General features: G+C 46.0%; 1 protein-coding gene across 4 annotated transcripts in view; it reads right to left on the reverse strand.

The window, feature by feature from the left end:
- The window catches only part of EFR3A (EFR3 homolog A), a 110953-nt gene extending 84387 nt beyond the window's left edge, over window positions 1-26566 (reverse strand). Inside the window, exons 1-4 of one of the 4 annotated variants that reach the window (XM_084848788.1) lie at window positions 26537-26566; window positions 24100-24175; window positions 19169-19273; window positions 9060-9149 (exon numbers count right to left, since the gene is read on the reverse strand). In XM_084848788.1, coding sequence (XP_084704914.1) covers window positions 9060-9072 — 13 coding nt within the window. In that variant the 5' untranslated portion in view covers window positions 9073-9149; window positions 19169-19273; window positions 24100-24175; window positions 26537-26566. The remainder of the gene's footprint in view (window positions 1-9059; window positions 9150-19168; window positions 19274-24099; window positions 24176-26536) is intronic. The other 3 variants (XM_084848787.1, XM_084848789.1, XM_084848786.1) reach the window with 3 other exon arrangements.
- Between the last annotated feature and the right edge of the window lie 577 nt (window positions 26567-27143).

A 27143-nucleotide genomic window follows, 5' to 3' on the forward strand; every position in this document is an offset into this window, starting at 1 on the left:
CAAATGTTGAAGAGCACCGGGCCCAGGACTGAGCCCTGCAGTACCCTACTTGTTACCTCTCCCCAGTTTGAGAAGGTCCCATTGATAAGCACCCTTTGAGTCTGATTTTGTAGCCAACTGTGGATCCACTGGATCGTTGTTTCATCTAGCCCACTTTGAGCTAGTTTGCTCACCAGGATATCATGGGGCACTTTGTCGAAAGCTTTGCTGAAGTTGAGGTATGTCTACAGCATTCCCATGGTCCACAAGGGAGGTGACTTGATCAAAAAATGAGATCAGATTCATCTGGCAGGATTTGTTCTTGACAAATCCATGTTGGCTTCGAGTAATCACTGCATTGTTTTCAAGGTGCTTCCAGATGGCTTGCTTTCTAATCTGCTCCAGAATGTTCCCAGGGATTGATGTCAGACTGACTGGTCTGTAGTTCCCAGGTTGCTCCTTTTTGCCCTTTTTGAAGATAGGGACAACATTAGCCCTCCTCCAGTCATCTGGCACTTCCCCCGTCCTCCATGATTTCTCAAAGTGAATAGACAGTGGTTCTGAGAGTTCTTCTTCCAGCTCCTTTATTACTTTAGGATGCAGTTCATCTGGCCCTGGAGATTTGAACTCATTCAAAGTTGAGTAGGCCTGGTAAGATATGGACAAATGAAGCTGCCTGACATTGAGTCCATCTCGCCCAGGGACTGGGAACATGTGGCCCTCCCAATGTGGTTGGACCACATCTCCCATCATCCTTCCCCATTGGCTATGCTGGCTAGGGGTAATGGGAGTTATAGTCCAACCACATGTTCTCCACCCCAGAACTAGCCCAATATTACTGACTCCAGCCTTCCCCATCCTGGTGTCCCCCAGACATTTTCAATTGCAACTTCCATCATCCTTGACCATGCTATCTAGGGCTGATGGGAGATGTAGTCCAAACATGTGGAGGGCATCAGGTTGGGAAAAGGTGATCTCCAGGAGATTTTTCCAGCCCTTCCTGGAGCTGCTGGGAATTGAGACTGCAACCTTTTGCAAGAAAACTACATGCTGTACCCTGAGCTGTAGACCTTCCCTGTGGTCAGTGTCTTTCTCCTTCACTGTTCCTATTATATTTTTAGTAGGGTTCTTGTTTTTTTTAAATGGAATGTATGACATTTCACTTGTGCTATTAAAATAATCTGTCATATTTGTACCCCCAGGCTTGTACTTATTCGTACCCCGGCTAGGGATATACGGGCTGTGTAAAATCCGCTCCATCTGTGTTGCATGGATAGTCAGCCCTTTTGTTCCATCGTCTGCTCACAGGAGGATGTGAATTTTTTCGTCATGCAGAAAAATACACAAATAATCACGTAAGAGGTTTCATAACAATTTGCATGATTTACCTTAGTACGTAACATTTAGCGTATTGTCCCCCATTCCATTCTACTTTTCTTCAGCAGAAACTTGTGTATTTTCCTACAAATACATGTGTGTAAGTTTCAGAGAAGTAAAAAAACAACAACAACCCAAAGTCCACAGACTCCGCACAGCCTGAGGTCACTCCGCAGCAGATTCTACAGGTTGGATCCTTAGAAATCCAAGCTCATTTTAGTCCATCTCGAATTTCTCCAGCATCCCTAACAGTAGCTGGGTGTAGGTGTGTATGAAACCCCCTTACCTGGAGTCTGTCGGGGGGTCTGTGGCGGGGAGGTGATCCAGTCCTCCCCCCTGGAATCCTCCCCGGCCAGCTCCGCTCTGCAGCAAGTCCGCAGAGCTGCTGGCCAGGGCCGGCCGCAGCTGGACTTCCAGCTGTGGCCGGTCTTCGGATGCAAATGGCATCCGGCCTAGCGGACGTCATTTGCATCCCTTCCCCTTACCTTGATAGGCTACATAAATCTTTACGTAGCCTATCACAGTAAGGGGAAGGGACGTAAATGGCATACTGCAAGCATCCGCTAGGCAGTACGCCATTCACGTCCGAAGACCAGCTGTGGATGGACCCAGCCGGACCTGGACCCAGTGGTGCCAGGTAGGAGCTGGCCGGGTCGGACTTTGCGAGGTGGGGTGGTCCATTCCACCACGGAATCTAGGGGGGGGTGGATTCTAAGAATCTGCCCCCCACCGGAGTCCATGGCGGAATTCTCTGCCATTCCTAGCTGGGCCAAGTTTCATAGCTGAACAGAGGGATGGGCGAACGCGCAATGTTCAAGATTGCTGGGATTCTCCAAACATCTTCGCCCTGCTCGTCTCATGACTGATTCCCGCCAGCATTTGCGATCACTGCTGGCTTTACATGAATGGGAAACGTAAGCAAAACCGAGCAACGATTGCACAGGTTTCCCTGCTTCCTGTCCCTCCCTCTTTTATAGTCTGATGGAACGGCTGCTGGATGACCACTGGAGAAAAGCAATGCTTGATGAAGCTGGATTCTTAGGAGGGCTGACGGTGGCCCTGCTTTGCTCTCACTCCCTCTTCTACAGCTGGGTGGAACGGCTACAAAAATCAGCCCCATTACAAACGTGTGAAGGCTCCAGACCATTCACATACTGTTAGGAATGCAAGAGGGCTTTCTCAGTAATGGCTCCCACCGTCTGGAGCAAGAGGCAGAAAATGTGGTACATTTGAAACGCCTCCTGAAAACACCCTTGCTTAAGCAGGCTTTCTCTGGTTTGTAATTAATCATAATTAATTATGCTGCTACTCCATGTTATTGTTTTTCTATTGTTTTATTATCATTGCTGAAATTGTTCTTAATAGTGTATTTTAAGCTGTGATTTTAATACGGCTATTTCATTTCAATTTCTTTTCTATACCGCCCAATAGCCGAAGCTCTCTGGGAGGTATTTATTTATTTCATTTCTATACCGCTATACCATTATATGTGAACCACGTAGGGATTTTAATACATTAAGTGGTATATCAGTATCAATCAATCAATAAACAAACAAATGAATAAATAAGAGAGCCCACAGCTGGTGAACCTCTTTCAGGCCAAGGGCCAAATTGCACTTCAGAGAAGCTCTCCAGTAACACATTCCAGTGGTGTGTGAGGCCAAAGGGGCAGGGCCCAAACTACCAGGAATTACAAGCATAGCTTAAAGCTCTTACTGCCAGTAACTAAGAGGATTTCTACACAAGGCTTTTATTGTGCACTTGTGATTGCTCGCTCATGGTAGTGTGTAAGTCCTTCATATGATGTCGTCATCCTCCAGGGCCTCTCCCAGTCTTTGCAACCATTTCCCCAGCTTTTTTTTTAGATCGAGGAAAGTGTGGTATTTAGAAATGGTGGAATGAGACTCTCATGTAATTGCACAATTCTGCTATATGACAGCATCATCTAGTGGCTGTATAATGAAATATATAGGAAGACGGAGAAGGAAAAACTCCGGAAAATAAAACACGTGCAAAGGAGCCGATCTTAATCCCACAAAGAATCTGGAAGCAGAAGCCTTCGTAAAGGTGTGGGTTAAAAGCCTCATGTAGAAAAGCCCTAAGCCTTAGGAGAAGCATTTCAACTTTTTAGAAGGGGGAAAAACTGCACAAAAGCCAGGAAGCCACCCAATGATTGGTGGTGTATAGTGGAGGCTGGTGGCTCTGATTTCGGTGGGGCTGAGGATCCACTCTGGGTTTCAGTCAGAACCAGCCAGAACTCTAAAGGAGCTACCCAAAGTGCTAAACCCTATCCCCCAAATGGGTTCAGCACCTTAGATAGCTCCTCAGAGTTCTGACTGTTCTGACTGAAACTTGGAGTGGATTTGCCACTGCACTGGCATTGGAGCCACCAGCCTCCACTGGTGGTGTGGGAAATGGGGTGGGGCTATTTTGGGAACCCCAGAGGGCGAGATTGTGACCCAGGAGGGCCGAATGTGGCCCCCAGACCTGAAGTTCTTCACCCCTTGCCTAGAGGCTGTTGCACCACACCATCCCCTGCTGTAAGCTCTTCTTGTCTCCCCACCTTCTCAAACTTCCTGAAGGGAAGGGGAGGAGGTGTCGGGTGGCTCACAGGAGGTATTGGGCCTCATCTTGACACCTGTATGCTGCTGTCGACGTGCCCAGCAGCTCAAACAATGGAAGCCACTGAACGTTGTTCCGATTGTCCCCCAAGCTGGAAATGTCATACCCAAAATGTTTGTTCAGAGAACATTACAGGAGGAATTGAAGCCTCTGATCTTGATTTCTTCAGGCTCTGTTGCTTCTGGTCTGGTTGATTACTTTTAAGAAGCGCTTAAGATGAAAGTATAGTAGACTTCCTAAAATGTCAGCTTTCTAAAGATTTTTATGATTATTCTTTAGCATATAGCTCATTTATTTTATTTTGAAAAAAAATCAGTGGCAGTACCATATTGTTGAACTGAGCCCTTCCAAATTGGCACTTTCAAATGGGGCATATGTGTTCACGACTGCGCCTTTTATGTTCAGATCTGTCTGTTTTAACTGGAATTTTTTCCAAGGATGGGAAAGCGCAGATCCAGCCACAATTGTGCGCTTCTAACGGCAACTTAAAACATACAGCAAAATAAGCATTTTAACTGTGTATCGGTTATATTACTTTATACATTATTCTTCTTTTCTTAAAGAGATCTTGGTGGCAATAAAGTTAGCTAATATTACTCAAGAAGGTCCCTTAGGGCAGAGGCTGCTTTTTTGGGTAGGGTTGTCTAACTTGTCTACCAACAAACTCATTCACCTCCCCCACCCCATCCCTCTCTGCCAGCCAACTCATTCCCCCGCACCCCAGCTCACCACCCATAGATGCTCCCCCTCTCCCCCTCACACACTAACACCATGTATCCATCATGCTTGCGTTCATAATACAATAATACACACACGTCACTCCTTTTCACTTCCTTGCTGCAAACACAAGGAAGTGAACACTCACTTTTTTCAGGGTTCCTCCAAAATCCCTCCTCCCAAAAAACCCTCTCTCTCTCCCTCACATACATGCAACCCCATCCATTCAGACACACAAGCACTCAACCTTCCCCAACCCCCTAGGTTGCTTCCAGCTGGCTCCCACAACCCCATGTGGAGGCTTTAAAAAGTGTGTGTGCGTGGCAACCTCCATTTACATCAATGGAGGCTTTCTTTCTTTTTTAAACCAAGGGATTTCAGGAAGCAAATGGCAGGGGGGAGGGTTTAATCCTCCCCTCCTGGTGTGAAATTGCCCCAACCCAAATTGAGGTAGCCTGCACTTACTTTAGGGTAAGATAAGCTGCATCTACAAGCTATGCAATTAACATAACATGTGGTTTGATCCTTAGAATGGTAGTCTGGTATACCAAACATTCTTGGACTTGTACCCAACTGAGTAGCAATTCTGATCAAGATAGATTTAATTTAGCAGCAATTCATCTCTAGGTTAATGGAACAAAAGCCCAGGTCACATTTACTAGTATCATGTTTGCATAACTCATCCATAACTTACTAGTCATTCCCACAAATCCTGCAGCCTTACCAGGGCTTTTGCTTCAATTTTCTTCACGGGATCAGGATGGGCTCATTACACGGCGAGCACATGACTGGGAATTGAAACCTTCCCTTCTTGGCAATGCTCTATAACATTCAATGAACCTGCCATCTAGCGGCTGCTGATATTTCGGGTTAAATTTTATTTCATTTTCTCTCTGATTTTTCTTAAAGTGGGATGAAGTTCAAAAAGTCCAGGAGTCACTCTTGAGGTTGACGACATTATGTAAAGGACCCGCGAACGTCTGTGAGTGGCCAATCACAAGTGTGCAATGAAAGTCGTGTGTAGAAATGCTCTCAGACACTCAAACTGCTCCATTTGCAGCAACAACCCCAGGAGCAAGCTGTGTCTGGAACAGCATGCCTCACGGTGCTGAAGTCTAACAGAGGCTAAAAAATGAAAGCTCTCAAAATCTACACGCCTCCTTGTACATCTATGTCTTCCACAGTTTTAAATGGCATTTCAGAATCTAATGGTTAGACTACAGGAGCTCCTAAAGTAACTGAAAGGAGAAAGGTAGATACCTTAAGTCACTTAGGGAGCAATTAGGGATGACAGAGAATTCTACCATGGATCTCGGTGAGGCCGAATGCCAGTGCATTCGGCCCCCCGAAATCTGTGGCGGAACGGCCTGCCACCCCCCCACCCCCCCGTGGATCCCCCCCGGGACGAGACTCACCTGAGGCGGATCTTCCGGGCGATGGCGGCTGCTGGTCTTCCGACCGGCTGCCGCCGCCGCCATTTGCAGTTGTTTTTTTTACACAGACGTGATAGGCTACATACGTTTTTACGTAGCCTAAAACGGCTGGGTTAAAAAAAAAAGAAAAAGGCGTACACAAATGGCGGCGGCTACGGCCGCCGCCATTTGCGTTCCTTATTTTGGGCGGTCTTAGTCTACGTAAATAATTACGTAGACTAAGATGGCAAAAATAAGGGGAACGCAAACAGCGTCCGCTACGCTATTTGCGTTCCCCTTATTTTCGCCATCTTAGTCTACGTAAATATTTACGTAGATTAAGACGTCAAAAATAAGGAATGCAAATGGCGGCGGCTGTAGCCGCCACCATTTGCGTACATGGCTTTGTTTTGTTTTTTTTCCCAGAGCCCTCTGCGGCCGGAAATCCGGCTGCGGATGGCTCGGGCCTGGCTGGGCCTGGCCAGCTGCTTGGTGGGGCTGCCGTGGAGCACAGCCAGCCACGGAGGATTCCGGGGGGAGGAACAGAGCACCTCCCCCCATCCAGGATTCCGGGGGGAGGGACGAAACGCCTCCCCCCCCACCATCAACATAATCCGCGAAAGGTAAGTGACTTTCGTACATCCCTAGGAGCAATGCTATCTGGATGCCTGTCAGCCTCCGAACTTGGAGGCTGACGGGCATCCTATGTAGAGTGGGAGGAGAGTGGAGGCAATTGTTGCCTCCATGCTTCTCCCTCTCTACATTTTTGCTAGACAGGCATTTTTGCCCATCTAGCTAGGCCTCTGTGGAAAGGGAGGGAAGGAGGCTGGGGAGAGCTTTATCTCCACTCCCCCAGTCTCCTCCCCACCCACATAACTGCCCCCTTCCCCTCCTCTCCGAAGTCGCTTTTGCAAGCTCAGAGACGCAACGGGCACCGTTCACTCCAGGCTGGCTGCAAGGGGGCAGGAAGCTCAGACTCCTGGGTCCGAGGTTGGAGCGCTATCTCCGACCTCGGTTCCAGCAATCTGCACTATCCTTTGCACACACACACATGCCCGCAACACTATCTAGTGACCATAGGATTGTTCTCCCCATATACAGAAAACTGTATTTTTTATATATTTTTTAAAAAAAACTTTAATACTTTATACTGGGGTCTCCAACACCTCTCTTGGTACCCGCCAGACTCTGTGCCTCTCCTGGGTTTTATTACATTTCCTTTTAATTAAAAAAAAAAAATTAAGTGCTGCCCTCCTTTGTAGGGATGCTGGAGAGATTCAAGACGGACTAAAATGAGCTTGGATTTCAAAGAATCCGACCTGCGGAATCTGCTGTGGCGTGACTCCCTCAGGCCGCATGGAGTCTGTGGTCTTTCGGATGATTTTTTTTAACTTTCCCCAAATTTGTGCATATAAATTCGTAGGAAAATACGCAAGTTTCTGCTGAGGAAATGTTGAATGGAATGGGGGAACAATATGCTAAATGTTACATACTAAGGTAAATTATGTAAATACTTAAGTAAATACTTACATAATTGCTTGCCTATTTTTCCGCATGATGAAAAAAAAATATTCGCATCCGTCTGTGGGTGGCCGATGGAACAAAAGGTGCTTGACAAGCCATGAAACACAGATGGAGCAAATTTTACACAGTACATCCCTAATCCAGTGCCATACGTATTTGATTTCAAAGGGGTGGTTTTGTGTTTTGGAGATCAGACCTGACCTCTGCCTTGTACTTAGATCCTTCCTTCCTTCCTTTTTTTCGAACATTTATATAACACCTTATCTGCTAAACAGTAATCAAAGGTCGTGTACAACAATAAAAACAGTTAAAAAACACATTAAAACTACAAAATGTCTTGGACAAGTTACTTTTCTTTTACTCTCACCAGTTTGTCTTCTGGGAAATGAGTGTTTTGTGACCATGGTAGCCATTTTAAAATTGGGCAAGGCCCCTTTGCAACCATTTTGCAAGAGTGCCCATGTCACTCTTTCAAAATTCCAAATGTGCCCACAGACCTAAAGCGGTTGGGGACCCCTGCTTTAAACTTTCCATGATACATTTCTGTGAGTCAGGGTGCTGCTACACAAAAGGCCATCAATCCAGCCTGTCTTGATGCTAGGACATACAACAAGGCCTCTGATGAAGATCGTAAAGTACGGGCAGAGTCATACAGGAGGAGGCGGTCTTTCAGCTATCCTAGCCCCAAACCGTTTAGAGCTTTAAAGGTCAAAACCATGTGTAGCCAAAGGACACATGGCATCACAGTAACTATAGCAAGATCACACCAAACAGTTCTCCATCCTGTTTAACTCTTTGTTCCGCTGGTCACTTACTGCACAGAAAACCGTGAGGTGGCCCCAGATACAGGCAAATAATTACACGAGGTGTAAATGCCTTCTCCCCTAACAGCACCTCCACCCAACAGAATGCCTATACACAATAGCAGGTGTGCAAGCTCTAAGTAACTTAACCAAGCTTTTGTTGCTAAAATTTTCATCCTTGGGGTGGCAGGTCAAAGGGACTACTTACTTATATTTTGAGGCCATCTTGGTTTTGATGCATTACTCCAATTGAACATAAACAAAGATTAAGGATGATCTTTTCTTCTCTTTAAAAAGTGTGATTTGGTAACTAAGGGGGTATATAAACATTTTAAATAAATAAATAAGGAAAGATAGCTTTTCTTCATGAAATAGTATGTTTTCACACTGCCTTCAGTGCATCAAAAAAGTGTCTGTACTGGGGTTTTGGTAATATGTTTACACTCAGTCGATTATTTACACTCAGTCTATTAATCAGTTAATTGGTAAGAAGCTAGTGCTCAATCAACTAAAAAGGCCTTCACTCACTGACAGCCTAACAAAAATGCAAATATTTAGACATTGCAGGCTTATCTTTATCATTCCACAAACCAGATGTGCATTTCATAAATTGCTTGACGCTCACCTTTCCGAACCATGACTTTGAAACCAACTGCAAATACTGCGCATGAAGTTTAATTGACAATCAGTGCCAAACCTAGGAGCAAATTCTTATCTGAAATGGCAAAAAAGGAGAGAGGGATTATACTGAACAGTTCAAGGTACAATCCTATGCATGTTTAGAAAAAAAAGAAAAAAGCCTTACAACTCCCAGCACTCCCCAGGCAGCTGGCTGGAGAATGCTCAAAGTTGTAAGACTTTTTCTGTCTAAACATGCATAAGAACAAAGTCCTACAACTCCCAGCATGCCTCAGCCAGCATGGCTAGCTGGGGCATGCTGGGAGCTGTAGGACTTGTTTCAGTCTAAACTTGCATAGGATTGCACTCTAAATAAAGTATACTTGGTGCTCAAGATAACTTATAACTCAGAGCGTGGACCTGGAAGCATGCACCCCAGACTATTACAGAATATTATGCCAGTGCTTCGCAAACAGTGCCAGGTCCCATCAGGGTGGCCCCTTACACATTGCCAAGAAAAGAGGAAATGCATCACCAAAAAAGAGAACAAAAGATAAGACCAATTGGCAGAAGATGCGCATGGGGCAAATTATTTACACTGATGCAAATTGAGAAAGTATTGCCGTCATTTCAACAATTTCCAGAGGGGTAGCCAGGTTAGTCTGTTGCAGCAAAAACAGCAAAGTCTTGACCATCCGATGAATTGGGCAATGTCCACGAAAGCTTAGGCCTGAATCAATTTATTCATCTTTAAGGTGGCACAGGACTAGGGATGTACGGATTCCCCACCTTCCGTTCTGATGGGGAATCTGCCCGGGGTGTGTGTGATCCGTTCCTCACCCCCCCCCCCGGAATCCTCTGGAGCAGCTCCGCTCTGTGAGGATTCCACGGAGCCGCACTCTGGCTCTGTACCACTCGCTCCACTTACCTCCGCTCCAGGAGGATTCAGGCCGGAACGGCACTCCAGCTCCGGAGCACTGGCGATACGGTAATGGCGGCCAATTCTTTGGAATCTGGCCTCATTTGAGTCCGCGGCATATTTCTCTGACATCCCTATGCAGGACTCAGTGGGCAGTATCCAATGGTGTCATTCCGCAAACTCAAATAGCTCAAATAGGGGAGCTCTGCTGAATCTTTCTGCTGAGCAAGTAGTAGCCCATTATGCTTGTGCAACTGCTTGTGCAAGCAGTTCCACAACTGGTTGCACAACAGCTTGTACATGCGGAATGCGCAACAGGTTGCACAATAGTCTGCTCAGGAGTTAAGTGCAACTGGTTGCACAATGAGTTGCACAAACATGCACAAACGTAACTTTAGTTGGATGCTTCTCTTGGGCACAGTTCAGAACCTAGTTTCCACTAGCGCAACGTCATTTGTACTAATGGAATGACACAGTTGGATGCTGTCCTTTGTTATAATTTGTCAATATAGTTCACCGTAGTGGGGAAGACTGTGACTAGGTGACCTGGATGCTTGCTCAGTCTGGTGTCCAGGTGCTAACTGCTGTTGGGCAACTTCAAGGACCATCAGCCCTGCTCTCCCTTCTTATGGTTCTTGAACTGGACAGTCCTTTAAATACAGGACACCATCAATTAGAAGACTGTCCTCCAACAGCCCTTCAAATGGAGGACTGTCCTCTGTAAATTAGGACACATGGCCACCCTAGCTCCCAGTTCATTTCTTGGCCCAATTCAAGGTACTGTCCTCAAATGTTAGAGCCCTTCATGGCTTGGAGCCAGGGGACCTAAAGTGTTGCCTGTCTCCAAATGGGCCTGGTCATACACTGAGTTCCTCATTGGAAGCTCTTCTCCAGGTTCCCCTGCCACCTGATGTAGTGGGTGACTACCAGGGAAAGGGCCTTTTGCATGGTGGCCTCTGGCATTGGAAAGCCCTCTCCAAAGAGGCTAATCTGGTGCCTACTCTGATGAGTTACTACTCCAAGCAGAATCCTTAAAAAAAAAATATTTTCCCAGTTTTTAAAAACTCTTTGTCATCTGTTTTACTCTGATTTCAATATTTTTATACCGCTTATATAGATTTGTGCTTTTAGCTTATTTTGATGCATTGGTTATTTTGCGCCATCCTTAATATTTTATTGTCAGCTACCCGGATAACTTATTTGAAGGGTAAAGTTAAATACTAAACAAACACCCAAATCATTCCAGTAGACCAAAATATCCTATATTTTTTTCTATGCAAGGATAGACCCCTGGAATGCATTCTTTCCCACTTTCCTTCCTTTTCTGCCATCTTTCCTAAGAGGCCCTGCAAACACATTAGAACTATTACATATAAACTAATGGCACGGCCATCGTATGTATATGCAGAGCGCTTGTAGGCCAGCTTTTTAAGCCGGGGGAAAGATCCAACGGCATCCATCCGCTAGCGTTATTTACACTGTGCTAGCACAAGGGGTGGGGAACCTCCTTCAGCCCATAGGCTGAATTCAATTTTGAAGAAGCTCTCAGGGGCAGCATTCCTTTGGTGGAAACCAAAAGCAAAAGGGGGCAGGGTCAAAAGCAAAGGGGGGTATAATGTAAATGTTTGTGTTTGAATTGTAAAATGTTATCCACGTAAGTTAGAGTTAATGGAATGGAATGGAAAGAAAGGTGGGAGGGGCTTGTGAGCGAGATAATTTGAAGGAATTTAAATGGAGAAAACAGGGAGTTTAATGCTTGGGTAGGGCTTAGAGATTCAGTGAATGCACATCTAGTGAGTGGGGTGTGAGGTGAAGGGTTTAGAAGGGCTAGGAATAAGTATAGGATGATTAAATAATAACCTATATAACTCTCCTTGTATTTAACAACATTTTAGTTGCTTTGTTATATATATCATTCCATGTCTTGGTTTGATTTCTTAACGCTACCAAACAGAAAAGTCTATTTTCCTGTTACTACTCCAGTACTGGTTAAATGAAACCAGGTCACCTATTGGGTTTCTCCTTGACTCAAAGTAAAAGGGCTGAAGCTTTGGGATTCAGTGAGGACAACTGGCCAAAGCTGAGGCAGACGTCCTGGGTTGGTTTGTTTGTTTCAGTTTCAACAGGTGGAAACTGGAGGGAGAATAACCTAGAGCAGGAACGTCACAAGGTGCAGCCAAAAATACAAAACATACCAGCATATTTTAGCTTAAAGCTCTTAATGCCAGTACCTAAGCCTTCTAAGAGAGTCGTTTCAAAGCCGAAAACCACTAAACCAACGGTGGTTGAGGGAAAAGGGGCTTGGCCAAGGAAAGGGGCATCAGACTGAAACCTCAGGAGGATCAGGTTTGGCCCCCGGGCCTGAGGTTTCCTACCTCTGTGGTAGAAAAAAACAGTGCTTGCACAATATCCATAGTGCTTACTAGCACAATGGGTTTCCCATAAAATTCTATTATAGGGGAGAAAGGAACACTCCTGGGGTGGGTTTAAACTCACCCCCTGTTCCTGTAGAATAATGTGTTTGGGGTGAGGGGCCTGTTTTGCCCCTCTCGCAACTGTGCGTCAAATTCCGACTCAATTGCACACTGAGAAATGAGTCAGCTTCAATCGGTGCTGTACCAACACCAACTCCGTCACCTCCTAGGGAAGTGCAGATCAGCTGTGCTTCCCATCTTCCCCCTCTCCTCTTGTTTTCACATCTGGCACAGCTCTTTGGCAGGAGAACAATTGAAATGCGAATTCGCTTAAGTCACACTTAGAATTAATGTTTTGCTCACTGCAAGCTCTTTCAAAGAAGCTCAGAGCTGAAAGGTAGGCTCTTTCCTGTATAAGTATTATCATTAACAATCAGCAACTAATGGCAGGTTGCATGGAAGAAGCGGGAAAGAAAGAAGGCAGCAAGATTATTCTTAGCTCTTAAAACCAATTATGCACAGGTTAAGAAGGTATCAGTTTGACTTTTAGATCTAAAGCTAAATAAGAAGCCCAGACAGTTGAAAAGAGCAACCTTTTCAGCATGTGTAAACACGCAGAAAAACTGAACTAAAATAGCATGAATTTGGCAGACATATTGCTTTAGAAATTGGCGTGACATTTCCTATTTGTATAGACCCATTTTGTGTTGCTTGCAACTCAGTCTTCACCAGTGATTCTGGGGCACAGGTGGAGGTTAGGTGGTGTTTAACTCAGGGCAGGGATGGACTGAACTGTCAATCTCAGTTTTGCCAAAACTGACAGTTTTTTGAAGCGAAACTCATTCCATCCTGTTTCTGCATGGGCTTGCAATTAAAAAAGGTTGTACCGAAATGTGTACACTTTTTTGTAATGTTCACATTAATGTACACAATTTTTGTGTGTGATTTTTAAAAACATGCTCATGCTTGGTGGCAACTGACTAAAGCATGCACATGTGTGTTTCGGAAATGTAGCATTTTTCTCTGTGTATTTTTCAAATTTTGTCAAATGCTCCTTTTTTGAGAAAAGATCGCAAGCTTGGAAATCTACGTATTTCCAATCGCATCTGCATTCAGGTGAGGTCCAGGAAATGCTGGGTAAATCCATAAAGGGACCTTGATGGAGCAAATGTCTCACACATCCCCTTCCTCAGAGACCTTGCACTCCTCAAGCCTACCCAAAGCCCAGTCAGAGGGAAAGCAATTCAGGGTGCATCCTGAAAAAGCAGACTTGTCACCTGGCTCAGTCCCCAAAGCCAAATCACATTCTTTAAAGTGATGAGTCCAAGTTGACTGTTCCAACATCTAAGTCTCTCATCTCAGTAAGCCCCAAGTTTACAGAGACAGAAGATGCTATCCAACAAATCTAGCTTCCAAAGGTTCGAAAGAGTGGCCTACCCCTTGAAAACCCCTGCTTGCCCATAGCTGAGGGGTAGTGCTTACACTGTTAGCAGCCCTGGTACACTATTCAAATAAGAGCTCGGCGGGCTCCAACCTTTGATGGAGCAATTCCTTCTCCCTCCGGGAACTCTCCAAGGTCCTGACCGCAGTCGGCTCCCTGGAAATAGGCTCTTACTAGATTAAACCCTACCACAAAGATGTGGCCAACTACTGCTAACTGCCCTTGCTCCAAGTTTGTTCCCTTTGGAATTTTCCCAGTACCACATGGATTCTCAGCCTTTCCAGAAGACATGAACTGCCAAATTAAGATCCTATGCTGTTCTTGAGAGAAGCTCAACCCAGCCCAAGAAAAATGTCAGTTGGCTGCCAGAGGATTATGGAAACAATGTATGAGCGGGGGGGGGGGGGAATCAATTTAGCCCCAAACTCAAGAGGTGCAAAAAAGATTTCAGAACCCCCATATCTTTTCCAGGGCTAAACTCCAGAGGGAAGCTTGTTTGGAGGTCCACTATGGTATAACCTCAGTGCATGGAGAAAAACTCAAATGAGACTCATGTGGGAGTGGACTTGGGATATCCAACATAGGGAGGAATCTACTCTGTTGTTGTTTTTAATGGATTTCCCCAATCCAAACTACCTGGAAATGGATGCAGACCCTGACACACTTTGTGCCCGAAATCTGTATATTTCAATCCATACTTGTTTTTAGGGCTTGTGATGTGTTCTGTGGAATAGGAAAAATGTGTCCAATTAAATATGCACATTTGAAACATGCAAAAACAAAAAAATGCATAATTTCAAAAATGCATAGAAACATATATTACTCAATGGATCGATGCATACAAAAATGCACACAATTTCAAAATGCGCACAAAAATTAGCACATTTTAAAAAACATGCAAACCCCCCTCCAAACCTACACTTCCCCCCCCCATAGAACACGCACACTGGCACAAAATGGACACAGACATGGGAAAAAGGGGAGAGCCAATGGAATTTGCCCATCCCCGAGTCAACCTCTGTGGAGTGAAATACTGGTTTAACTTTCAGAAATTCTACATTGACATGAGATATGAACATACATCCTTGAACACACCCAACACTCTCCTATGTCTGGGCATTGCTGGGAAAGGTTGGTGGTAGCTGGCAAACTTTCTTTCAGGGAAGCTTGTCTGTCATAATTGATGATCTCATTGAAGAATGCTTCACAAGTTTCCAATCAATTCCAGAGTTCCTGTTACCCACTGCCAGCCTGCTTGCCAGATAAGCCTGAACCAAGTTCCTGCCTCTTTACGAAAAGAGCCTGTTCATGAAAGAAACTAAATTTTCTCTCAGAGATGAGAGAGGGTTTTTATCGGTATGACAAGTAATTGCCTGAAATAATGAGATGATGTCTAGGAAGAGCGAGTTATAGCAGAAACGCTCTAATTAAATAAAAACCAAGGCCATGATGGCTACTTCTATTTATTTCCAGGATCTTCTGGAAACTTCCACAAACTACCCATTTGCAAAGCTATCCAAAGAAGTGATGGACCTTTTCTTCCATGTACAATTGGTTAATAATTACTGCTTGAAGAGAAGAAACGGCTCCTCAAGCAGTGCTCCTACCCAGTGAAAAGGTATATAGGATCTTCGATCAAAAGAACTTTTACATTCACACCATCCTTCAAAAGCACATGAATCAGTGAATGGCCCCATTGGGCCCCTACACCCAAACTGCAGAGGAAGACTTCTAGATGATTCACTGAACGTGGAAATCTTGGTAAACAGTTTCAATAAATTGGCTTAATTGGTTGAGTGATACAAAAGTCAGTGTGCCAGTGTGGTGTAGTGGCTAGAGTGTTGGACTGGGAGTTGGGACATCCAGGTTCTAGTCCCCGCTCGGCCATGGAAGCTCAGTGGGTGACTTTGGGCCAGTCACAGACTCTTAGCCCAACCCACCTCACAGGGTTGTTGTTGTGAGAATAAAATGGAGGAGGAGGATTGTGTAAGCCTCCTTGGGTTCCTTAAGAAGGAAAAAAGGTAGGATATAAATGTAATAAATAAATAAATGTGTTTCATGTAAACCAATTACTGCTCTCCTTCACCCAGCATTTATGCTGGTGGCATTCAGTGGTGCAGCTACATCATTTCAGACCCCAGACTTTGATGGTCTTATGTAGATGCCCATTACTTCAATGGTGAAGCCCACAAGCAACATTTCCCTTCCAAACCCCCTCCCATCAACATCCCATGCTTTAAATCTGCTTCTGTATTCCTGAAATGTTAGAACAAAACTCTTTCCCAATCCTGATTGTTTAAAAAACAAACAAAACAAAAACACCTTTGCATTTGGAATAAAAAAAAAGATTGCTTCTGCACGTGCTGCACTCTGGGTGGTCATCCCTCCCCTGCCCCACGGGCTCTGGGGCTCTGGACTTTGGCCCCGAAGTCAAGCCTTAGCTGCACCACTGGTAGCATTACATTGGTAACTCCCCAGAACAGAGTTTGAAACATCTTCAATGGAGACTGAGGAATCTGACCTGGGATAAAGGGCCCACGAAGCCCTGCCAGATGCAAACTTTTTGAAGGCTCTTCGGCGAGACACCATCAAAGGGCCCTCTCCCCCAGTGAGTCTACCTTTGCACCACCATTGTCACCAGCTGCTATTGCTCCTCATCTGCTTTCTCTTCACACAGTGCATAAACTATGGAATTCGCTACCTCACTACCTCAAGGCGTAGTGGTGGCCACCAATTTGTGTGGCTTTAAAAAGGGGTTAGGCAAATTCCTGGAGAAGGCTATCAATGGCTGCTAGTCCTGATGGCTATATGCTACCTCCAGTACCAGAGGCAGTGACCCTATGTACACTAGTTGCTGGGGAACATGACCGGGAGCGTGCTATCACACTCATGTCCTGCATGTGGGTTTCCCATCATCAGGTAGTTGGCCACTGTGTGAACAGAATGCTGGACTAGATGGGCTCTTGGTCTGATCCAGCAGGGCTCTTCTTATGTTCTTATGCTTGTGTCACAGCCAGTGAGCAAGTAGGGAGTGGCACTTACTTCTCTTCCTCCTTCTCACTATCACCATTGTCTGGGCCTCAGTAAGAGGCAGTTGAACAAGCAGGTTGCAATGGTGAAGAGGAAATCCAGGAGGCTCTTGTCAGTGGGCCCCTGCTAGGGTGTGGGCCCTGGGCAGGTGCCCAACCATGCCTATCCTTGACCCTGGCCCTGCCTGGAATCTATGGTGCAGCCTGCACTTCCACATTGACTGGATAGAGGAGCCGAATCTCCCGCCTTCCCACATGCTCCAAACAAGTTCTGTGAGTATTTGCGATAGTGAAGGTTCTCCCCGTTTTCTTCATATCATTCCCTCACAAAAATATTTTGGCATAGCGTAGCTCATAAATGATGGCAGGGTAAAAGCATTAGTTCTTTCTTTAAAAAAAAAAAACACGTGACAAGCCTCAAAACATGTTCCCAGTGCATAATACGTGCATAATATTAATAGCAAGTGTTATGACACTGTTGCTGTGACAACCACCACAACTCTGGTTTTAGTATTTCATCGTGGAATCAAAGCAAAAAGGATCTGAAAAGTAGTCACTTTGCTGAAGAAACCTTCAGCGACCATCCACTACGTAGCGGACATAACAAGTAAAAACTTGTGCTAGCTGCCAAAACATGTTCACTTGCAACTGGGATTTCCTAATCATCATCATCATCAGGGCAACTCTCCCTTCAAAAGCTCAGAGGTCTAATAGGCTTTCAAAACCTCCCACCCATACTAACCAGGGGACAGAAATATTAACAGTGAGTGCATATGTCCATTACAAACTTTGTATTAGTTTTATGCCACTTTGAGGCCCAGTTCAATTTAATGATCCTGGTCCAACAAATTATAGCCAGAAAGCTGTCATTGTTAACATATGCCATCCAGTGTCGGCCTCAGAATTGGGAGGCCCTGGGAGGAGAATTTGGGAGGTCCCACTCAGGGATGCCCTCTCCCTGAGTGGGACCACCTCCTCACTGCTGTCACCACTGCTTGTTCATACCGCTGTCATCTGTCCTCTTTTACAGATGTTAGTTCTCTGTTTGAAAGGCTGCAAGGGGCCTGTCCTCTGCTTCAAAAGCGTCCTCTCTTTGAAGGGCTGTCCTGACCAATTCCAGTAAAGAACCATCAGAAGCGACAGCTGGGCCTTGAAGTGGCCCATCAACAGCACCTGGACAGCAGACTGAGCAAGGCACATGGGTCACCTAGTCATGGTCTTCCACACTATAGCAAGATGCACTGTATTTCTATTTAAATTATAATAATTATTTGCATCTATACATATAAATTAGCATATGCCCATTTTGTGCAAATTGGTGTCCTCTTTTCTCCTCTTTTTTAGTGATGCATGTCCTCAGGGTGGGGGAGCGCTTTGCAAGTGGCCACTCTACTCATTCACTTGCCTTCTCTCATTGCCCAGAAGGAAAGGGCAAGTCAAAACAGAAGCTGGTTTTCCCTCTCCTTGTTCTTCTCACTGCCTGCACATTTGGAGAGGACAGGTAAACAGGAAGTGACAGGAAGGAGGAGCAGTGGAGCCAGAGACCTCTCAGGGGTCAGTGGCAAGCCCTCTGCTGGACTGTGAGCCTCGGCATGTCCCCATCAATGCCAGCCCCTGGCACTGCCCCTGATATTATCCAGCTATTAACCAGATATTATTATCTGGATATATTATACACACACTCACACACATTACATTACATTATCCAGCTATTACCCTGATATTATATTACCCAGACATTATCCAGATATTATGACCCTGATATTATCCCACTGACCTTAAAATTATCCCTGCTCTTGGCATGTCCCCATCACTGCCAGCTCCTGGCACTGACCCTCATATTATCCCTGCTCTTTTGGCCCCCTCCCGCCATCATCTTTCCTATTTTAGCTTACTCCCCACCACTTTTGCTCCTTTCCAGCAGACGACTCTGAAGGGGCATGCCCACATCTTCCCATTTTCATTCCCCCATCGACACCCACGGGCTACCACAGCTTGCTGTACATCAGCATGATCTGTTAATAAAGGAGCACTAACAGAGAACGAGAGCAAAACAAAATCGATTGTAAGCAGCACCGACAGATTGTCAATATGTTGTATGTGAATTTTTTTCCAGTTACATAAAAATGTCATAAGGCTTTCAGGGAGAAAAACAAAGAATTTTGTTCCACTTCCAAAATGTACTATTAGACATGCTGAAGACTTCGCTCAGCAGCTGTCACCCACCAGCTTTTGCATCCCACACTAAATTCAAATATTCTATTACCAAGGGTTTAAAAAAAAATCAAAGATCTGTCAAAACATTTTAATTACCTCAAAATATGGATTTTTAAACAGCAGCGAGCAGCCGAGGGAAAGACATGAAAATACCGGACTGCATTGTTCTCAAACCCAGATTCTTAAGAACAGCGCCAAAACCTGTTGAAATGATGGGCAATTAGGGCTAAACAAATCCATGAAATTCACCCAAGCAATCCTAATTGTGGGACAAGTAACCCTGAATTCTGCAACTTCTATATGTTATGCATATTGAACAAATTTTCATGATTCCTTTTATTTTTGCACTGAAGCCATGAGGATTAGTAACACTGAAAAAAATGAACAGCGATTGTCAGAAAGCTGAATCCTGTATGCAATACCACATTCTGCTTCCCCATGCCCAACACTTTGCTTTTGCAGAATCAGAGCACACACAGACCTGGGAGCAATCAAGGGCAAAGATGCTTGAAACTGCGATGGTAGATATTATTGGAAGAAAAGAGGGCTGGTTACTCCATAAGGCCAAAGTCCAAATACAACTTTTTGCCTATTTGTTTGTATCTCGCTAATGCAGCTCTCCATACTGTAAAGATCCACAAATCGTTTTTGCTTTGTTTTCAGATTTAAGACCAAATCTGGTACACAAATACATAACCACACACTTCATCAAGTGTGAATGGGGGTGCGTATATAAATAGTCGTTATGCCTCAGAAGGGGCAACCAGAAATCAGCTGCTTGCTTCTGTGTATTTTACAGGGAATGACTATTTATGCATGTATGTGCCTTTCACAATTGATGGGTGCCTGTCTATTATGTGCTCGAGTATTTATACCCACATAGAAACTATCAAGCGCAAAGCCACCCGCAGCGTTGAGCATGCAGCAACTGTTTCCCTCGCTTGGGCAAAATCATGTGAGGAGCACCAGCATGTGGACCTAACATTAACATTAAGCGGTTCACTTCAAATCTTCCAGTGCGCATCTTTATTGCAAGAACATCTTTGCTTGGACTAAAATAGTGCCTGTCCCACCAATATCCAAACAGCAGCATCACTTTGGAGATGTCGTTCCTTCGATGAAAAAAACGACAGGGAAAGGCCATAGTTCAGGGCTAAACTACATACACACTTCTCCATATGTGTCAGAGAGGACATTGTCCTGCCATTCCTTCCCTCCCCCTGCCAACAGTGGCTGCCAATGTTGTGGAATGGGGTGGGGGGAGAATAAGATACGCATGATACAGGTAGGGAAACTCAATGTTACCGTGAGAGGAGCAACATATACTGTAGAGCTGGAAAAAGTGCAGAAAAGCAACTAAAATTATCAAGGGGCTGGAGCATCTCCCCTATGAGAGAAGGTTACAACAGCTGGGATTGTTTAACTTGGAAAAAGGGAGGGTGAAAGGAGACATGATACAGGTGTACAAAATTATGCATGGTGTGGAGAATGTGGATAGGGAGACATTTTACTCACTCTATCAAAATACTAGAACCTGGGGTCATCCCTTGAAGCTGACTGGTGGGAGATTCAGGACAGATAAAAGGAAGGACATCTTCACACAGCACATAGTTAAACCATGGACTTCGCTACCACAGGATGTAGCAATGGCCACCAGTCTGGATGGCTTTAAAAGGGCATTGGACAAATTCCTGGAGGAAAAGGCTATCAGTGGCTACTAGTCTTGAGGCTGTGTGCTACCTCCAGTACCAGAGGCAGTGAGCCTATGTACACCAGTTGCTGGGGAATGTGGGTGGGAGGCTGCTGTTGCACTCGTGTCCTGTTCGTGGGTTCCTGGTTGACAGCTGGTTGGCCACTGTGTGAACAGAATGCTGGACTAGATGGACCCTTGGTCTGATGCAGCAGGGCTCTTCTTATGTTCTTAACATGGGGAGGCTGCTATTCATGGCCTCTTTGTGGCTGCTAGAATGTGTAGTTTGGCCCTGGGTAGCAGAATCCTAGAAGTGGAGGGGGCCTTAGAGGCCAACTAGTCCAACCCCATGGTTTGATGCAGGCTTTACTTGAAGACATCCAGCAATGGAAAGCCCACCCTACCTTAAGTAAATGGTTCCATTCACTTGGCTCTTACCGTTCACCTAACATCCAATGAAAATCTACCCTCCAGTAACATAAGCCAATTACGGGCACAATCCTCTGTATGTTTAGACAGAAAAAGGTCCTGCGACTCCCAGCACGCCCCAGCCAGCGTGACTGTCTAGGGAATGCTGGGAGTTGTAGGACCTTTTTCTGTCTAAACATACAGAGGATTACATCCTAAATCTAGGTCTGCTCTCCAGCATAGCAGAAAACATGACTTTGCCCTCCTGCATGCACAGCCCTTCCATTATTTTAGGTATGATCTCCAGGCTAAACATACCCAACTCCCTCAACCTTTCCTCATGAGACTTACTTTCCATATCCCCGACTATCTTCACTGCCCTCCTCTGACCCCATTCCACTTTGTCTGCAATCACCCTTCTTAAGACAAGGTGCCCAGAACTGGAGCACATGCTCTAGAGCAGCCTTACTCAACCCTCAATCCCTCAGCTCATGTTGGACTACCACTCCCATCATCCCCAACCACTGATTAACCCCTACACTCACTGGGAATGATGGGAGTTGCAGTCTGATGTAAGCTAGGGACCTAAGGTTGAGAAAGGCTGCTCAATGTCAGGGGTGGGGAGGATGTTCATCTCCAGATGTTTGGGACTTCAACTCCCAGAAGCTCCTGCCTGCATAGCCAATGGTCAGGAATGCTAGGAGTTGAAGTCCAAAACCTCTGGAGAGCTACTTTCTGCCATGAAAGTAGATTTCTGGGCAGATGCAAAAGGCCCCAGGTTCGACCACTGGCATTCTGGAAGCAGGGCGGGAAAGATCCCTGGCTGAGCCCTTGGAGAACCACCACTAGGATACCCAATATGAAGTTAGACAGATGAATAGTCTGATTCAGGGTAATACAACTTTGTAAGCTCGGCATGGATATTGTCCTTTAACCTCGGCATGAGCAGCCCGTAATCCGATGGACTTATTCTTGGTTAGCAATTTCTCAATAACATTTGACAGAGATGTTATTACACAGAAGAGGGCCTTTTCTGTGGTGGCACCCAATTTATGGACTGATCTACCCCTGCTATTTAGGAGGCACCAACTGTATCATGCTCTGTATATCAATTAAAGACCCATTTCTTTACCCAGGCCTTCCCTGAGTGAATATGCTGCCCAGCCTGTTTGTTTGTAATTACGGTGTTGTTTTAATTGATTGTAATGTTTTTATTACAATTTCTTATGTGCTTTAATTGTATTTTAATAATGTAGTTTGTGAACCACTTACAGATATTTTTAATTATTTTCAGCGGTATGTAAATATTTTACATAAATAAATAAATAAAAATGTTGGCATAGCTGCTAAGTGCCAGGAGCTTGGAAGCACTTTGTATTCCACCACTACTGAGCTATACGAATGTCAAGTCATATATATATATATATATATATATATATAAAGGTAAAGGTGTCCCCAACCAGTCGTGTCCGACTCTAGGGTGTGGTGCTCATCTCCATTTCTAAGCCGAAGAGCCAGCGCTGTCCGAAGACGCTTCCGTGGTCATGTGGCCGGCATGACTGAACACCGAGGTGCACGGAACGCTGTTACCTTTCCTGCCGAAGCGGTACCTATTTATCTACTTGCAATTTCTTGCTTTCGAACTGCTAGGTTGGCAGGAGCTGGGACTGAAGACGGGAGCTCACTCCGTCATGCAGCACTCGGGTCTCGAACTGCTGTCCTGCCGACCTTCCGGTCTGCAGTTCAGCATCTTAACCACTAAGCCACCGCGGCCCCAATGTATGTATGTGTGTGTGTGTGTGTGTGTGTGTGTATGTGTATATATATATATATATATATTTATTTAAACACACAGATGGACTTGATGAATTGCTACAATGGTTAAAAAGGTTTTTCCTTCTCAAATGTGTCCTGTTTTGCCGCATCTTTGAGAAACAGCCGCTTGCAAGCCGAGGCCTTTGAAATTAGGCAAAACTGCAATTACAGACAGGAATTATTATGCTACGCAAATTGACACCCTAACTATTAGTGGAATGGCTGCAACCAATACTTGGCTTGTTATTGCTCATTGACATTTTCTGCTACCACACAAACTCCGCAAGTGTCAGGTAGGAGCACAGTAAATCATTAAACAAGTACAGTTTGAGATATATATGCATGGTTCAGTATTTTTTATCTACGTTTTATATTAAAATTAAAGCTTTTCGATATACCAGCCTTTCCCAATGTGGTGCCCTCCAGATGTTTTGGACTACAATGTCTATCAACTCTGACCACTGGCCATGCTGCCTGTGGCTGATGGGATTTGCTGCCCTCCAGATATGCTGGACCACCACCTTGGGGGAGGCTGCAATACACCTTAGGAGTTCATCCCTTCTCAGAAAGGAGCTGGAAAAGATGGAGGTGAGCACAGAAGTAACAATCAAAGGTTTGAGAAAGGGGCAAAAGAAGTTGGGACTTTCACGCTTACAGAAAAGATGGAGGAGGGTGCAAGACATGAATGGCACGGCCAGTGCAAGTTCTAAGTTGCTGAGGGCCCCATGGCACCCCCAATGAGCCCCCTCTCCCGGTGAGTCTACCTTTTAATTTTATTTATTTATTCCACTTCTGTACCGCCCAATAGCCAAAGCTCTCTGGGCAGTTCACGAAAATTAAAATACTTTTTCACCGCTATTGTTGCCAGCTGCTTTTGCTCCTCTTCCTCCTCCTCTCTACCACTCGCGTGCTTGACAGGCAGAGAGCCAGGGAGCAAGAAGGCAGGGGCGTCCGCTGCTCCTCCTCCTTCTCACCACCACCGTCGTCTGGGCCAGAATGAGAAGCGAGCGAACAAACAGGTTGCGACAGAGAAGAGGAGGAGCAACTCCAGGGGCTCTTGTCAGCGGGCCCCTGCCGGGGCGTGGGCCCTCAGCAGGTGCCCAATCATGCTTACCTTTGGCACCGGCCCCGAGTGTGGAGAAAGTGGAGAGAGGATTCTTTCTCTCTCTTGCTTGCTGTCTTTCATAGTACTAGAACGCCAATAAAACTGATTGTTTTGCTATCCTGAATCTTCTGCCAAAGTCATTTTTTTTTCATACAAAGTATAATTGCAGCATTTGCTTCCACAAGATGTAATGCTTCAAAGCCACTGACACCTTTGATAGATGCGAAGGGGATCAAATAGATTTAAGGATGGCAAGGCTATTTTGTCACAATCGCTACATGGAGATGGCATGTTTAAAGGTAGCATGTCTCTGCTATTACCTTCATGCCCTACTTGTGAGCTTCCCATAGGCATGTATCTCTGGCCGACTACTGTTGGAAACTGGGCACTGGGGTAGATGTATTTTGCATTCATATCTTACCTTTCCTCCACAGAGCTCAAGGTGGCATACATGGTTCTCTCCTCCCCATGTTATCCTCACAACAACCCTGTGAGGTAGGATAGGCTGAGAGATTTAGGGCATAATCCTATGCATGTTTAGACAGAAAAAAAACCCTCCTACAACTCCCAACATGCTCCAGCCAGCCATGACTGGCTGGGGAATGCTGGGAATTATAGGACTTTTTTCTGTTGAAACATGCATAGGATTGTGCCCTAATTGACTGGACTGAGGTCACCCGGTGAGCTTCATGGCTGGGTGAGGATGGTGAACCCAGGTCTCCCCAGTCCAACACTCTAACCCAGCCTTTGCCAGCCCGGTGCCCTTTAGATGTATTGGACTGCAATTCCATGCTGGCTGGGAATGATGGAAGTTGCAGTCCAACACATCTGGAGAGCACCAGACTGGCCAAAGCTGCTCTAACCACTATACCATATACACTCTCCCTCTTCTGCCAGCTTGCTTCCCTTTTTCCACTCCAGGTACCTGTATGAGAGGGGTCCGTTAACACCCTCCACCCCACCCAGAAAAAGCTGTTGAGATTTCTCTCCTTTACCACCTGCAGGAAGGACACATGTAGAGGAATTTTATCTTCCCTAACCTTAGAAAGGATGCATATCACCCTCCCTGTTCATCCTTTGGACAGAAATGTGGGGGCCCTTTTGTAAAGCACCCCCCCCAAATCATTTCCCTATATGTGCTGGCGAGAAGGATCGCCTCCTCCCTGGGCACAGGTGAGGGGTTTATATGTACCAAGCAGGAATGTCAGTGGTCCCGCAACTGCAGATATGTACATGCATCTAAAATATCAACACGTGCTCATACTTTTGTCCACCTTTTTTCGTTGTAACATGGGCAATATTGAATACAATCAATTTGGGAGAGTGGAGGAACCAGGGACACAAACAAGGGATATGTTGGCCGCTGGATTTCTGTTCTGGATTTTCCACCCACTCATCCCAGACTGCTTCAATCCAGACACGTGGATGGCAGTTTCCTTTGCTTGCATAACAGACTCTCCCCCCCCCCCCGCCCTTCCACCCCAAGGTTTGAAATGCTTGGCTACCCTGAAGCATGGAATAGTTAACTTGGGTACAGAGGCAGAAAATTGAGGAAAGCAGGTGTGTGTGTGTGTGTGTGTGTGTGTATGTGTGAGACAAATAGATTAGCAGCTATAAGCTGATCAGAAAGGATTTTCTATCTTCTTCTCAGCTGTGGGTGTATGAGAAGCATCAAGGCTGCCAAATCTTTATGAAAACTATGAACACTGCCCACACACCTGACACTTGGGTTTGGCGGTACTCATACTCAAGTTAGGGAGAGGGGTGTTTGAGGAAAATGCACTCTGCATATGCTTTGAGGCAGGTTTCCTCCACCTGGTGCCCTCCACATGTTTTGGACAACTCACATCACCCCTGACGATTGGTGATGCTGGCTGGGGCTGATGGGAGTTGCAGTCAAAAACGTATGGAGGGCGTCAGGTGGGGGAAGGATTGAACCCCCTCCTTTCTAGACAGCCTAGAGAGGTAGGGAGAACAAAGAAGCAAACAATCAGAACCAAACCATATAATGCTAATACGGTGCTGCCAACATCAGGGTTTAAGAATGAAATGGGAGCCTCGTGCTGGCCCTTGCTGCAAAAGGGGTGGTGCGAAAGAGGTAGTGCGATCTAGTGGCTAGCGCCTTGGGCTGTGACCTGGGTTCAAATCTCCTCTCAGCCATGACGCTCACTGGGTGACCTTGGCCAGTTCTTTTCAGCCTAACCTTACAGGGCTGTTGTTAAGCTAAAAGGAGGGATGGCAGAAGCGCGGGGGGGGGTAATAATGATAATAATTAATGACGTTTGCAACCCAGTTCACTGTGTCCAGTCAACACGCCAAGGGGGGAAACGAGAAAGCAGCAACTCCTTCGTCCTTACCGCCCCCCCCCTTCCCCATGGAGCTGCTGCGCCTCCCCGGCAATCCGCAGCCCACCCCGGGCCAGCCCACGCAGCAGCGGCTCACTCACCTGCCCGCGCCGCGGCCGCCATCTTGCTCCGGGCCTGCCCTATTAAAGGCTTCGCCGGGGCGCTCTGCATTATGGGGGCTGTAGTTTATTTCCCCTCGCCCGCCCGGCGGCCTCGTGCCGCAGCGAAAGGCGCCGGGCGAGGCTGCGCCGCAGCGGGCCACTGCGGCAGCTGCGCGGCTTTTCTCTCCTGCGAGGACGCAGGTGAACGGCGGCGGGGGGGGGGGGAGAAGAAAGGGCGGCCGCGCACACCGCCTGAGCCCGGGCGCGGGACCTGTCTGTGGCCGCCGAGCGAACCCTCAGTCAGGGCTTTAGTTTTACAACGGGACAAAATAAATACACGTCCGCAACTACCTTGCGGTGGGTGCCCTGAGGCCGAGCGCCTCTGGGCACGTGCAGAGGGCCTTCCACGGGGAAAGAGCGCGTCGGGCTAGCGAAATAGGCCTCCGGGACGGAGAACTCCGCTTTGACTTTATTTTTATTATAGTCAGACGTTTAAAAAGAGAGGGACGAGCAATCTGCATGATCCTGACGCTGGCCAAGTTGAACAAAAGCTGACAGTTTGTATTTTGCTCTTCTTTGTTGTGCTGCTGTAATGTTTTGTTGTTGT

This window comes from Heloderma suspectum, chromosome 4, assembly GCF_057233095.1.
Source record: "Heloderma suspectum isolate Gila_16-S chromosome 4, 16-S_ref, whole genome shotgun sequence".
In the NCBI taxonomy this organism is placed as follows: Eukaryota; Metazoa; Chordata; class Lepidosauria; order Squamata; family Helodermatidae; genus Heloderma; species Heloderma suspectum.